Genomic DNA, 15385 nt, shown 5'->3' on the forward strand with positions numbered 1-15385 from the left:
CACCGTCACTGGTTAATAATAGAGCACCTCCGTCAAACTTTTTTTTTTTTTTGAGACAGGATCTCCTTCCGTTGTCCAGGCTAGAGTGCAGTGGTGCAATGATAGCTCACTGTGACCATGAACTCCTGGACTTAAGCAATCCTCCCGCCTCAGCCTCCTGAATAGCTGAGACTATAGGTGTGTGCCACCAGGCCTGGCTCTTTTTTACATTTATTTTTATTTTTTGAAGAGACTGGATCTTGCTTTCTTGCCCAGGCTAGTCTCATACTCCTGGCCTCAAGCAGTTTTCCTGTCTTGGCCTCCCAGAGTTCTGCAATTATCAACATGAGTCACTGTACCTGGCCTCTACCTCAAACTTTGAACCTTTCTTCTTGTCCCCTAAACATAGCTTGAAGGAATCCTCATATTGCTCTTGGCATTTTTCTGAATATTACTCCTTTTTAGGTTTCAACCATTGCAGTATTTTAAAGACATGTGTTATACTTTGTTTTTAATATTCAGTTGTGTGGCACTTGCCATCTTTAATGTGTAATCATTTCAAAAGCTGGAATTCATTGTATATGAAAATGCCTGGCAAATGGTAAGCACTATGGAAATGATAGTTGAATCCAGCTTAGCTGTTTGTCCTGTTTCTGTTGACCTTTTTTAAAGCCTTTCAGACCTCAAGCTACTATCAGACCTTCTAGAACCCATCACCATGGCACGATGCCACTGTTCTCTCTGACTCCTCTGTGCAGGCCTCTTTATTATTTGCATAGGAGGTAGAAGTAATGTTCAAGGCAAATTCTTCAATTAAAACTTTCAGATGGTTGGAGAAATTATTAAACTGTTAGATGAAGATTGATTTTATTATGTGATCATAACTCCAGTGTTTTTATTTTAATTAGCTACCTGTGAGATGTGTGGGATGGTTGGCGTCCGAGATGCTTTTTACTCTAAAACAAAGCGTTTCTGTAGCGTTTCATGTTCCAGAAGTTACTCGTCAAACTCCAAGAAGGCAAGCATTTTGGCCAGACTTCAGGTAACGGTACAGAAACCTTCATATTTATATCCATTATTTCTATGGCTTTCGCCATTTCTCTGCCATTTGACTGGAATTCACTGCACTCCACCTCTGCCCACTTAGTCAGATGTCATTTTATACCGACATCTTTAGGAAACATGTGAGCCCCAAAGTTTATTCAGCCTATAAAATTGAAAAACTATTTTAAATGAATAAGGCAATAAGGCATACTATCCAAAATAAACTATTATTTGTGTAAGTTAATTTAAATATCCTTTTTCCAAATAAGTATAAACACTTTTTTACGTACAGAAATCGAAGCCATTTTCCTGTTCCCCTTGTTTCCTCTTGTTTCCTTTCCTTCTACATCAAGGTAGACTCTTCAGCATTTGGGAGGGAATAATTTAATCTCTGGTTTTATTTTCTCACCGTTCTCACTTTGTACTCTTTAGTACAATCCATTTGCTACCTTGACCAAATGTATTTGGTTAATCCAACTAACCTTTTGACAACACTTGTGGTATGGAAAGAAAATCGTCTTGCTTTAAATTTATATCAGTGCCTACAAAATGACTGGAGACTTGACCATTTGACTAAGTTTTTACTATTGTAAGATGTAAACAACTTTTTAAAGGCATTAACTTAACCGATTTTTGCAGTATTTTTATTGGATGATCACAGTCTTCTCATTTATTATTGTGATCATTATATAGCACTAAAAGGGTTATTTAAGTACTCCAAATTAAGGAAATACATCACTTAGATGTATTTCTATATTTCAGATAGACAGTACCTAAAGATCCTGAGCAGTGGTCTGTACCCAAATGGATGGCAGTTTGTCACACTGTGAATTTGGCCCATGATCATTTTGTCATTGATCTTTTGCGTTAGCACTAAAGGTATAAACCTCAGTCACTTGCTCTTTGAACATTAAATTATCTTCTCTTACCATATAAATAGCAATGCTTGGCAACCTGCATGAGTAAATAACCACTGGTTCTATCTACTATAAGAAGGAATCAAGTATCCACCACAGCCTGTATTTTAACATCTTGTGGGATATAATTTTTTATTAACATATTAATTTGCATATTGCTGTTGTAGTCTATGCCAGCTCTGCTACCCACAGTAGATATCTACATTGTAGCAGAACTCCAGAAAAAATTTCTCATGTTAAAATTCTTGTATGTTTCCTCTGCTTTAATAATTTTCTAAACCCTCAATGTTTACTTAAGCAGAATGAGTAGTATGCAGTCCAGTTAAATTGTGGTGTTGTGGGGATGAAAAAGAATCCTATTTACTTAACTCTTCTTGTTTTAGGGTAAGCCTCCAACAAAGAAAGCAAAAGTTCTTCAGAAACAGCCTTTAGTTGCTAAGCTAGCCGCATATGCTCAGTATCAAGCTACCTTGCAAAATCAAGCAAAGACAAAAGCAGGTAATATTGGTGAATCTGACAGAGGTGAAATATTTGACATTAATTGATTTAGTTTTAATTAATGACATTATAATTTTGAATTCTGTGTGTTTGACTAAGCTGTTTCTATGTCCTGTTAGCACATTACGGTTCTAAGCTTCCTAATGGTGGTTTTGATTTTGATAAATTACTCTAGAAGAGAATAGTTGCATGTATAAGTTAAAGTGCTTTTGGCAATCTCCTTAATGTTTTTTGGTTTTTTTGGCATTTTTTTAGTCTTTCTTTTCTTTTTTTTTTACTTTTTTATGCAACAAGATCTTCAATCCTCAATGTTTTTATTTGATTTATTGCTTATTTTTCATGTACTGATTCTCTGTGCTGTGAATAATAGGTAGCATTGTGAAGATATCAGGGAAAGAAATAGGACATTCAGCAGGCTTCAAAGGGATTGAGGGAGGAAGAGTAGTGAGAAGAAGGATTAAGGAAAGGACCATTTCTAATAAAAGATTTTTTTTTTTTTTTTTTTTTTGGAGACAGAGCCTTGCTCTGTTACCCAGGCTGGAGTCTAGTGGTGTGATCTTGGCTCACTGTAACCTCTGCCTTATGGGTTCAAGTGATTCTCATGCCTCAGCTTCCTGAATAGCTGAGACTACAGGTGCACGCCACCATACTCGGTTAATTTTTGTATTTTTAGTAGTCGGGGTTTCACCATATTGGCCAGGCTGATCTGGAACTCGTAACCTCAGGTGATCTACCCGCTTCAGCCTCCCAGCATGCTGGGATTACAGATGTGAGCCACTGCGCCTGGCCTAACAGATTCTTTTTTTGTTGAGATGGAGTCTCACTCTGTCCCCCAGGCTGGAGTGCAGTGGCATGATCTCAGCTCACTGCAACCTCCGCTTCCTTGATTCAAGGCATTCTCCTGCCTCAGTCTCCCAAGTAGCTGGGACTACAGGCAGGCACCACAGTGCCCAGCTAATTTTTGTATTTTTAGTAGACATGGGGTTTTACCATGTTGGCCAGGCTGTTCTCAAACTCCCGACTTCAAAGGATCCTCCCCACCTCCGCCTCCCAGAGTGCTGGGATTACAGGCGTGAGCCACAGCACCCAGCCAGAAGATTCTTAATAGAAGTACAAAGGCAAGGAGATAAGTAGAAAGTGAAGCAATTGAAAGTGATGTGGGGTAGATATCTCACTGAGGTTCATGGCAAGAACTGAATGGAAATAAAACACAAAAGCAGCCGTAACAGTATTTGTCATTCTAGACACTTCTCTCAACTGCTCTTTGCTCCCCTTAACTGAAGAGCTTGTACCTTACTTCCTCAGGAGCATGTCTCATGTATAGAACAGTTAAGAAACTCCTGTTTGTTTGCAAATATGGTATAAACTAAAGCTATTTAGAGAAGTTATTTGATCTTTACATAAAGAAAATGTTCTTTACATGGGATAAGTTAATTTTATGTCCTTGCACACATTTTAACAATAACCTTCTTACAAATAAAAGATTTGAGGGTTATAATGTATCTGAATTTGTTTTATTTCAGCAGTCTCCATGGAAGGTTTCAGCTGGGGTAACTACATTAATAGCAATAGCTTTATAGCGGCTCCAGTTACCTGTTTTAAACATGTAAGTACAGAATTGCTCACCTTATTTTGAAGTACTGAGTCATTGTTTAAATCTGAAGGTACAATAACACCTAAGCGTCTTATCCTTAGAAGGTGTTTTGTTTTTATACCTTGTAATTGAAATGCTTCTTTTGTTATTATACTTAATAATAAGTAAAAAGAACTTGTATAAGTTTTATAAGTACAAGTTTCCTATAAAGAAATTGCAGTTTGAAGTTATTTTAAACAGGGAGAAGTACTAGTCTCATCTAATTTTCTTTTATATTTATTTATTTATTTAACTTTTTGTAAAGATAGGGTCTTGCTGTGTTGCCCGGGCTAGTGTCAAACTTCTGACATCAAGCAGTCCTCTCACCTTGGCCTCCCGGAATGCTGGGATTATAGGTATGAGCCACCACACTCAGCCATGTCAGATTTTCCTATCAAGTTGAACTGCTAGTTTTGTCCAGGCACAGTGGCTTACACTGAATTCATAGCAACTTGGGAGAATGAAGCAGGAAGATCACTTGAGGCCAGGGGTTCAAGACCATCCTGGGCTACATAGTGAGACCTCTTTTCTACAAAAAACAAAAGTAAATGAAATTGCTAGTATTGTATATCAAAAATAGTACATATTGACAATGTCATATGATTTGACCTAACAGAAACCAGTCATTATGTATGTTACTTAAATCTGCAATTTGATCTGCTAATTCAGAAGAGGAATGATCTTTTTTCTAGTTTTTTGTCTCCAAATGTTAAGTTACAAAAACAAGGAACTATTAGTAACATAGAGAGCTGAAATATGTGTTGTGTATATATCTATATACATATCATGAGAAACCCTTTAAAAGGTATTCTTTTTGGCAAGTGGATTGTTACAGAGCATTTAAAATAATTTATAATTATGTTTAAAATGTATCTGATAACAAGTTCTTTCCTTTTGATTATTTTATTCCTTTAGATTTGATTAATTCTCTCCAATACTATTTTTAACCTGACTACAACTTTAATTAATACTTAAAGAGCCAATCTGCTGTTGTCCATGTCTAAGAAGAAAAGAGAATTTAGAAAATACGTGAAATTTTGTTTGCACTTAACATTTTGTTAATTTAGGGCTTTAGGCCAGGTGCAGTGGCTCACGCCTGTAATCCCAGCATGTGGGGAGGCCGAGGCAGGCAGATCACCTGAGGTCAGAAGTTCAAGACTAGCCTGGCAATGTGGTGAAATCCCATTTTTACTAAAGATACAAAGATTAGCCAGGCGTGATGGCAGGTGCCTATACTCCCAGCTACTGGAGAGGCTGAAGCACGAGAATCACTTGAACCTGGGAGGCAGAGGTAGCAGTAAGCTGAGATTGCACCATTGTACTCCAGCCTGGGCAATAGAGCGAGACTTAGTATCAAAAATCATAATAATAATATAGGGCTTTATTTTTAGATAACAGCATTGAACAAAGCTGAGCTTGGGTTTCTGTTGTAGGAATCTTATATGAATTTTCACTCATTCATGACCAGTAAAGGATTTTGGTCGAAGTCAAGCATGTAAATTTACTAATTCTCATTCTTGAAAGTACAGTGAAGCCCTTAGTCAGTGACATGTTGCCTTAATGAAATCTTATTTCCGTGTAAAGTAGCTGATTTATTTTGCTGTAATGTTGAGAATAGTGTCACATTTTTGAGAGATATTCCATACATAGCAATAGCAGCTTTAAAGAGAGATTTTTAAAAAGAAAATCATTAACTCTCTTCTCTTGGGATATTGCTTTCCTGGTACTTAGAAGCTCAGAATTATCAGTTACAGTAACTCTTTCATCTCAGATTCCTAGAACATTTGTCTGTTGTCTCCTTCTGGATTGCTTTTCTCTCTCTTGGTATGTGTTTGTATATTATAAACCATGTTGAACTATTTTCTGTAGGTAGTCAGGGTATTAAAAAGAATAGCATTTCAGTCCCAGAAGCATAATATTTTATTGTCTGTCCAAATATTTGAATTGTTATACTATATTAAAGTTCTTTATGAGGAAATCTCTAGGATTATAAAACTTGATTTACTTTTGTTCAACTCTGCCTTTTTTGAGATTGAAATATTCTATCATACGGAATTGAGCAGCTAACCTTACTGCATGATTAATGATAAGAATGTGGAGCCTCTGCTTTGTCACTCAGAAGTGAGCCATCTGTTCCTCAGTTATGTGGACCCAGTGCTTTCCTGTTCCATTTACTTCTCTTTACTGCCTTATCAAACAGGAAAAACCTGTATTAGTAATTCCTTAGTATGTTTTTGTTCAGAATTTGCTCTCTAACCTTAACCAGCGTATTCATTTGAAGCCATTTGGCTAAGGGAGTCAGACCTCATGCTGCACTAGATTTTGTCCTTTAGAGTTGACTCTTCCTGGTTGTCCCCTCTGAGACAGTTTTCTGGGTCTCAAAGGGGAGTTAGTAGCTTTGACTTTAGAAAACCTATTGTCACGAGCTATGGGTAGCACAAGATTCTCCCTTGTATCATCAAAGTCTTCTAAGACTTGATACTTGCTCTGAAACTGGTTCATTAGTCAGGAAGAGCCTCCTTGTTCCAGACTCTGCACCTGCCTTCTCTTCTACTTGAGCACAAGTTGGGAGCCTTTCCTGCTCCTAGGGAATTCTTTTGAAACATAATTTATGAAAGAACACCCAGAGTGTAACATGGAAGCAGAGCTGTTGTGATTGAATGACAGCCCTGGCTTCTTTAACTTAACCCAACCTCTTCTAGAATAAGGATCCCAGGTAAACACTTTCTGTTTTCCAGCACTTAGATATTATTGTGATTAGTTCTAAAATCATAGAATAGAATTTCAAGAATATAATTCTTCTTTCCATGGTCTGTTTTTAAGCTTCTGAGAATGAACTTTCTATAGAATAGATCATAGGTTTATATCCTTTTTGATAATTCCTGTAACTCTGCATAGTGGCTTATACTCAATCACTCAATTACACAATATTTGACAATTTTTTTTGACAATCAGCAATGGAAATCAAGCCCCAGTTGTCACTTAATATATCTACTTGGGCTGGGACAATGTCTCATACCTGTAATGCCAACATTTTGGGAGGCCAAGATAGGAAGATGGCTTGAGGCCAGCCTGGTCAATATAGCAAGACCCTATCTCTGCAAATACACACACACACACACACACACACACACACACACTCTCTCTCTCTCTCTCTCTTTCTCTCTCTCTCTCTCTCTTCTCCCCCGCCTTAAAAATCTGTATGTTAATGATTGGCTGATATATCTTTCATTATATTTAAGGGTTTTCCAGACTTTTATTTAAGCTTCATAATTGCCCTTTCTTTTTCCCCCTGGCCATACATTGGGCAAGAATTCCCCTTTTTTCTAATAAAAATCATACTCAGACCTCAGAACACAGGATAAGAGGAAACTGCATTGATTGGTCTGGCAGGGATGGGGTGTTACTACCACAGCCTTGCCTCCTGACAATTGAACACCCATCCTTGGTGGTTCCTGAGGTTGGAAATCACTAAATTGAGTAATATCACTTTTAATTAATAATAGATCATATGGTCACTAAGGTAGAAGGCATCTTTAAAATCATCTGGTTCAGCAAGTCCATCTGAAGAATTCTTGCTTCTAGCATTGCACCATTAGGGTAGATATGGATACTGCTCTTAGTGGCTTCTTTTTTGAGTAGCTGAACTATAATTTTCAGCTTTGGGCTTTAACCCATTTTTCATAACGCAAGTCTTTCTTTTTGTTTTTTTTTTTTTAAGCCACTAAGAGCAGTATCCATATCTATCCTAATGGTGGAAAAATTTCCAAAATACTAATACAGTATCATATGCCAGTTAGTTGCAATGTATAGATAAAAGAAGTTTATAGATTATTTACTGTTAGTAATTTAACTTTAACCTGTTGGAGCCTCGAGTTGATTTATATGTATTCAGAATATTTAGCTTTAAAGCATTCTAGGCCAAGAGCAGCGGCTCACACCTGAATTCCCAACACTTTGGGAGGCCAAGGCAGGAGGATCACTTGAACTCAAGGGTTTGCGACCAGCCTGGGCAACATAGTAAGACCTCATTTCTACAAAAAAAAAAAATTTTAATTAGCTGGGTGTGGTAGCACATGCCTGTAGTCCCAGCCACTCAGGAGGCTGAAAGGGAAGGATCGCTTGAACCCAGAAGGTCAGGGCTCCAGTTAACCATGATCATACCACTGCACTCCCACCTAGATGGCAGAGTGAGACCTTGTCTCTAAAAAGTACTCTTTATAATTTTTTTAATTAAGACTTTAAATTGAAGCACTCCTAGTTCCCATTATTTGCCATGTGAAATCAAATAAAACTGTTTTTTCCTATGTATTCTAGCATGGGTCAAAATGTATAAATGTACATAAAGCCATATAAAAGCTAAAGTCGTCTTCTTTCAGTTATATATTTACAGACTTCAGATTTTTTCTGTTGGGTACCTAAACTAATAATCTCATGTCTTACTGATGCTGTCTTTACTAAGACCAGAAATGCTGAAACTATCCTGTTTTCTTAAATACAGTTATAGTTTGTACCAAAAAAAGTCCTCTGTATACATATATGCAGAAACTTTTCAGCTGAATTAACATACTTTTTCTCTTTTTTTGTTTTTTTTGTTTTTTTTTTTTTATGTGGAGTCTTGTTCTGTTGCCCAGGCTGGAGTGCAGTGGCAGAATCTCTCAGCTCACTGCAACCTCCACCTCCAAGGCTCAAGCGATTCTCCTGCCTCAGCCTCCTGAGTGGCTAGGATTACAGACCCACGCCACCACACCTGGCTAATTTTTGTATTTTTAGTAGAGACATTGTTTCACCATGTTGATCAGGCTGGTCTCGAACTCCTGACTTCGTGATCCACCCGCCTCAGCCTCCCAAAGTGCTGGGATTACAGGCATGAGCCACTGCACCTGGCTGCATACTTTTTCTTTCTGCCTCCACAGATACCTCTTGTTACTTATGTGACATATTCTAATTCTCTTTCTTGTGCCTGACATGTATGTATGTCAGCTTTTTTTGAAGGGATAAAATTACCATGTTTTTTTGCAGTGTGTATCATACATACTTTAGGTTTTAAGGAAGAAAAAAAAAGCCCTTTTGTGTGTGTATAGTAACAGTAGTTTATAGTAAAACTCGTGATTTAATTCTCAGTTTTGTGCTTATTAGTAAAATCTTTTTTAAGTAAAGTTATTTTTGTTTTTTTCCTAGTCATGACCCCACACACGGGACTCTATGGAAGGTTGGAAATTAATCATATTACTTCATCTCCATTTTAACTAAAGTTAAAATCTTCAGTATAGCATCCTAGATTACAGGATTTTTTTTTCTAATGGAAATAAAACTTAAATTAGTTTCTGGTATTTGTTAGTGCTCCATTTCATTTAGCTAGAATAAGTGTTGCCATGAAATAAACTCTCTCCAGGAAAGCAGTGGACTCTAACATAATAAACATCACCCGTCTTTTTTTTTAAACAGCCTCACTCTTGTCGCCCAGGCTAGAGTGCAGTGTAAGCATGATTACAGCTTACTGCAGCCTCGACTTCTTGGGCTCAGGTGACTCTCCCAACTTAACTTCGCAAGTAGCTGGGACTACAGGCACACCCCACCATATCCAGCTAATTTTTGTATTAATTTTTTCTATTGTTAGTAAAGACGGGGTTTCACCATGTTGCCCAGGCTAATTGTGAACCACTGGGTACAAGCAATCCTCCCAGCTTTGCCTCCCAAAGTACTGGGATTACAGGCATGAGCCATGGCACCTGGCCCTATCTTTCTGTTATATTTTAAAGAAAACCTAACTTTAATTTGTTTTATTTGTTATTTTTTTCTAAGATGGAGTCTCACTCTGTTGCTTAGGCTGGAGTGCAGTGGCACCATTTTGGCTCACTACAAACTCCGCTTGCAGGGTTCAGCGATTCTCCTGCTTCAGCCTGCTGACTAGATGGGACTATAGGTGCATGCTTCCACACCTGACTAATTTTTGTAGTTGTGTTAGACATGGGGTTTTACCTTGTTGGCCAGGCTGGTCTTGAACTTCTGGCCTCAAGTGATCTGCCCACCTTGGCCTCCCAGAGTGCTGCCACCACACCAGGCTGGTTCTTTAATAATATTGGTTTAATATGGAATTATGGACTATTTTTTTATTTTTATTTTTATTTTGGAGACGGAGTCTTGCTCTGTTGCCCAGGCTGAAGTGCAGTGGCACGATCCCGTCTCACAGCAGCCTCCTGCAGTCTTCTGGTTTCAAGCGATTCTCCTGCCTCAGCCTCCTGAGTAGCTAGAACTACAAACATGTGCCACCACATCCAGCCAAGAGACAGGGTTTCTCCATGCTGGCCAGGCTTGTCTTGAACTCCTTACCTCAGGTGATCCACCCGCCTTGTCCTCCCTAAGTGCTGGGATTATAGGCTTATAGGCACCAGCCATCTGGCCCAGCCACCTTGCAAATTACTAGCCAGTGCTTCCTCTTTTTACATATGCATAGCATTATCTCAGCCTTAATCTTACTTCTGCCCCAGGTATCCCATTTTCCTTTTTGTCCTCTCCTTGGACTCCCCATCTGTCTGCTGCCACCACCCAAAAGATAGATTCTGGTATCAAGTCAAAAGGTGAGCAGAGATTGGGCATTGTGGCTCACACCTATAATCTCAGCACTTTGGGAGGCCAAGGCAGGCGGATCACCTGAGGTCAGGAGTAGAGACCAGCCCGGCCAACATGGTGAAACCCTGTCTCTACTAAAAATACAAAAATTAGGCTTGGTCATACGCACCTGTAAATCCCAGCTACTCGGAAGTTGAGGCAGGAGAATGGCTTGAAACGAGGAGGCGTAGGTTCAATGAGCTGAGATCTTGCCACTTCACTCCAGCCTGGGTGACAGAGTAAGACTGTCTCAAAAAAAAAAAAAAAAAAAAAAAATGACCAGGCATGGTGACTCATGCCTGTAATCCCAGCACTTCGAGAGGCCAAGGCGGGCAGATTGCCTGAGATTGGGAGTTTGAGACCAGCCTGATGAACATGTAGAAATCCCGTCTCTACTAAAAATACAAAAAGCTGGGCATGGTAGTGCATGAATCACTTGAACCCAGGAGGGGAAGGTTGCAGTGAGCCGAGATTGTGCCATTACACTCCAGCCTGGGTGACAAGAGCGGAAAAAACTTTGCCTCAAAAAAAAAAAAAAACAAAAAAGGTGGCTGGGCACGGTGGTTCATGCCTGTAATCCCAGCACTTTGGGAGACCGAGGTGGGAGGATCACGAGGTTAGGAGTTCGAGACCAGCCTGACCAACACGGTGAAACCCCATCTTAAATAAATAAAATTTTAAAAAAAAAAAAAAGGTGAGTGGACTCTGGAGAATATAGGAACAGGTTTTTTTTCTTTTTCTACTTTCTACCAATTCTAGTAAGTAGTACTTAGGAACTCTGATTTCTTTCTACTTAAATTTCTGTAATGTTTTCTCCCATTTTTGGCCAAATAATATTTCATCATTCTCTGCTAGATGTACTTTAGTAATCATATGCCTATTAGTCTGAAGGCATTTTAATGGTGGCTTTTTGTACGTTTGCCATCTCACTGGGATAAATATTCCTTCTTGGTTACCTATATGCGACTTCAGATCTTATCTCTGCCCACTTACAGATTAATATTCAAGATGGTATGGTTATCTGTGGTTGGCAGCTCTGCGGAGGGAAATCTCTGTCTCTGCCATAAAGCATTCTATGTGCAGTGCATTAGCCCTCTGAGAGTCTGAATACTAGCCGGCTGAGCCATTGGACTATCTGGGAATGATCTTGAAGTACAGGAAATAAGACTTCCCACCCAGTTATTCTCTTACAGTCAGGTGGAGGTTGTCATACATTTGTGTTGGGGACCCCTTAGCATTTGGATTTGGCCATGTCCTGCAGGACCTGATGACAGCTTACCTTGCAGGGAAGGAGAGTCGCTCCCAGATAGCCCTCACGAGTGGCCCTGGAGCAGGAAGTGGTGGAGCAGATCTTCCTTGTTTGGGAGGAGCCTGAGGTGGACCTCGCGTCCTGAGTCTGGAAGGTAAATTTGTTGTTACCTGTAAATTATGGTTCTGCTAGTTCAGGCTATGCCAATCCAGACTTTCAGAGGTATCCCTCCTGCCAGCAAGAGAAGACAGATGACTTGGATGAAGATGGCTGTCAAGCCTTGGGTCATTTAGTCTTCTACAGTTTAAGAATATTCATTTTAAACAAAAGGGCAGACATATCTGAAATTACCATATTGTTTCAACACATTGAGCACATACTATGCTATGACCGTGGTGCTCTTTCTTGTTGATGTTTTTTGTTTCTTCATTTTTTTCTTAGAATAAACCATATGGATTGGTTTAAGAGGGCCTAGCAGAACCACAACCTTACAGGCAAGAACAAATGTCACTTTCTGCTACTTTCTCCTATACCAATCCAGACTGTAGGGACCAAAACATCATATTCTCCACCAAGTGAACATTATTTTTTAAGCAAGCATATTGACATTTTGTTTTCTTTAATAAAATATGATTAAAATTTTTCTTTCAGCAAATGTAAGGCTTTAAAGAAATGAAAGTCAATATGACAGATTGTCACATTTAGCTCAAAAGGGAGTCCTATATGCCAAACTAACTTAGCAGTGTGCCAACCTGACCCCCAACTCATTAGCACAAGCATGCCTCTTTCTTCTCAATGAAAAATAAACCCTATTCACAGATTTGGTAACCAAAGAGGGATGGATGCTGTACTGCATTCATTTAACTGCTGTAAATGGTACATCCTCACATAAATGAATACATGCCTTTTGTGTTAATATATGTTAGCTTAATCTATGTTACCTGTTTTCCTTCTAGTTTCTCCTTTTATGATCATATCTGCTGGCAATAGGGATGGCCCTACAGTCTAGAATGATATAAGGGAAAGATAGCAGAACCTGAAGAGTCCAGTCTTTCAGTTTAAAAAAAAAAAGGAAGAGGTAGTCACAATGAATATATTATCTTTTGCACAACTCGGAGAGATAATTGTTTGTACCCTTCCAGAACTGTAAATAGTTGAGATAGTCCATATTGTCAAGTTACTGAGGTACACTCATTGCTTACTTAAACCTGTAGCTATTAATTGATTCTGTCTTTGGTTTCTAGACTTATTCAACTTTAGTATTTGACATTCTCTTCCTCTCCTTCAGAAATTCCAGAAACTCTTGAGAGGGTAGGGGTTTAATATTGTTTTAGGCTAATCCTCCTGTTGGGTTAGCATCCACCAAAGTAGGAGGGTCCTTGCATGGAGAACATTTGCCCAGTGTTCAAATTGGCTAGTTCATGTAACTCCTAGATATCTCTGTTCATCTTTGAGCTTTGAGGCTATTTTGGTTTTTCCTGATTTGTTCATACTCTCAAGTCTTCTATAACCTCACACAATCCTTTTCTTTATGATCAAGGTTCTAAATTTAATGAGGAACTCATTGTCCAGAGCAACACAAACTGTTTAGTATTATCAGCATTTATATTCTTAAATTTGCTTATTTGACTTAATTTCCCATTGCATAAGTTCCAAGTAGTTGTGAATTGCCTTGAGTTTTAAAGGTTAAAATGTAATGGAAACAGTACTCTGGGAACATCTGTTAGATTTCGGAAAATCCCTTCGTGATGCTCATTTAATTGATTTTCCGAGTCCCCATCTTAACCATTTGCTGTGGAAAGCTAGTGATTACTAGTTCTAACATTGGAAGTTTTCTCTTTCTAGCAATTTCTGCATGGGAAATTTTGAAATAATAATTTAAATAGTTTACCATGGTACTCATCTCCAAAACTCTTCAATGCCACCTTCTTAATAACTCTGCAGTGCTTTTCCCTCATGTCCATCTTCATGGACTAGATTTATAGTCTGTGAATTTAACTTAAATTAAATATACAAATAATCTAGTTTCATTTCTCTTATTCATGTTGTTGGAAACCACGTTGCTGACTGGAATTGTTTTTCTTTCTGCTCTCTGGCCACATCTAGGGTGAAGTATTCATTCAGTACATATTAAAAATAATAAATTTCTTAAATCAGCTTAATCCTGTGAAACCTGCTATCGAGTTTGTAATTCTGCTCTTAGAAAAGTTGCTGCTTAAATCTTGTATTAGGACAGTATCAAATTTTGAAGTCAGCATGGACCTAGTCTAATATATGTGAATGCTCTCCTTTGTCCCTGACACTGGCTTTTTCCAGATAGCATTCTATGAAACAAATTAAATAAATATGAATTAAAATGACATTTTTAGTTTAACATTCCTATTATTGATGGTAATGCTTAATTTTCATTCATATGTTTTAGGCTTTCTCTTAATAAGACAATAATTTAATGATGTTTATATGACAGGCACCTATGGGGACCTGCTGGGGTGATATCTCAGAAAATGTGAGAGTAGAAGTTCCCAATACAGACTGCAGCCTACCTACCAAAGTCTTCTGGATTGCTGGAATTGTAAAATTAGCAGGTGAAAAGCATGAATAATCATTTAGTAATCCTTGTAAACTTTTGTAAAAAAGCATGTTTATCAATTTTGCAAGTATTGCCAAATAAAAATATGATATAGGGCAGGGGTTGGCAAATTGTTTTCTGTGAAAAGCCAAACAAGTATTTTCACCTTTGCAGGCAATCTGATCTCTATCACAGCTGCTCATCTCTATCATCATAGCATGAAAGCGTCCTTAGCAGTACATAAACAAATGGACTTAACTGTGTTCCAGTAGAACCTTATTTATAGGACATTTGAACTTCATTTTATTGTTATGTATCATGAATTGTTATGTATTCAGCCATTAAAAATGTAAAAGCCATTCTTAGGTCACAGCCATAAAAATAATCCAGCAACAGACCAGATATATTGGTCATAATGTATATGTTACTTTGAAAAGTATCGAAAGTTGAGGTGCTAAAAAAAGTGATAAGAGCTGGCCACGGTGGCTTATGCCTGTAATCACAGCTCTTAGTGGGGCAGAGGCAGGAGGACAGCTTGAGCCTAGGAGTTCAAGACTCACCTGGGCAATATGGCAAGACCCATTCTCCATATTAAAAAAGTCGTAAGAACCTTAATACCAAATTTATACAAGTATTGACAAATATATATCTTGGGTTCTTCCTTTCTCTTTATTCCCACTGCTTCTACCATACCAAGCCCTTTACTGCTCATGAAATAAACATGTTAGGTATCTACTATAATAGGCAATGTGGACAGAGGATGGGGTCCAGAATTGTAAAACTTGTATTTTTTCCAGCATGCTCACATCTGTCAAATGTTGAATACTACAGCCATTAATATGGTAAGATACTCAGTGACTAGTGTAGTCGGGCAGTATAAAGAA

General features: G+C 38.3%; 1 protein-coding gene across 40 annotated transcripts in view; it reads left to right on the plus strand.

Annotated features, from left to right (window-relative positions):
- MBTD1 (mbt domain containing 1) overlaps positions 1-15385 on the plus strand; it is a 78097-nt gene that overhangs the window by 32471 nt on the left and 30241 nt on the right. For 19 of the 40 annotated variants that reach the window (XR_004743457.3, XM_035301179.3, XM_035301171.3 and 16 more), the window contains 4 exons: positions 888-1027; positions 2324-2438; positions 3962-4044; positions 14400-14517. Coding sequence is in view for 39 of the 40 variants with exons in the window: in XM_035301179.3 (XP_035157070.1) it covers positions 888-1027; positions 2324-2438; positions 3962-4044; positions 14400-14517 (456 nt within the window). In the remaining variant the exon portion in view is untranslated. Of the gene's footprint in view, positions 1-886; positions 1028-1785; positions 1903-2323; positions 2439-3961; positions 4045-14399; positions 14518-15385 lie in introns of those variants that run through there. The other 21 variants (XM_078374154.1, XM_078374167.1, XM_078374156.1 and 18 more) reach the window with 5 other exon arrangements.

The sequence above is a fragment of the Callithrix jacchus genome, chromosome 5, assembly GCF_049354715.1.
Source record: "Callithrix jacchus isolate 240 chromosome 5, calJac240_pri, whole genome shotgun sequence".
Lineage (NCBI taxonomy): Eukaryota > Metazoa > Chordata > Mammalia > Primates > Cebidae > Callithrix > Callithrix jacchus.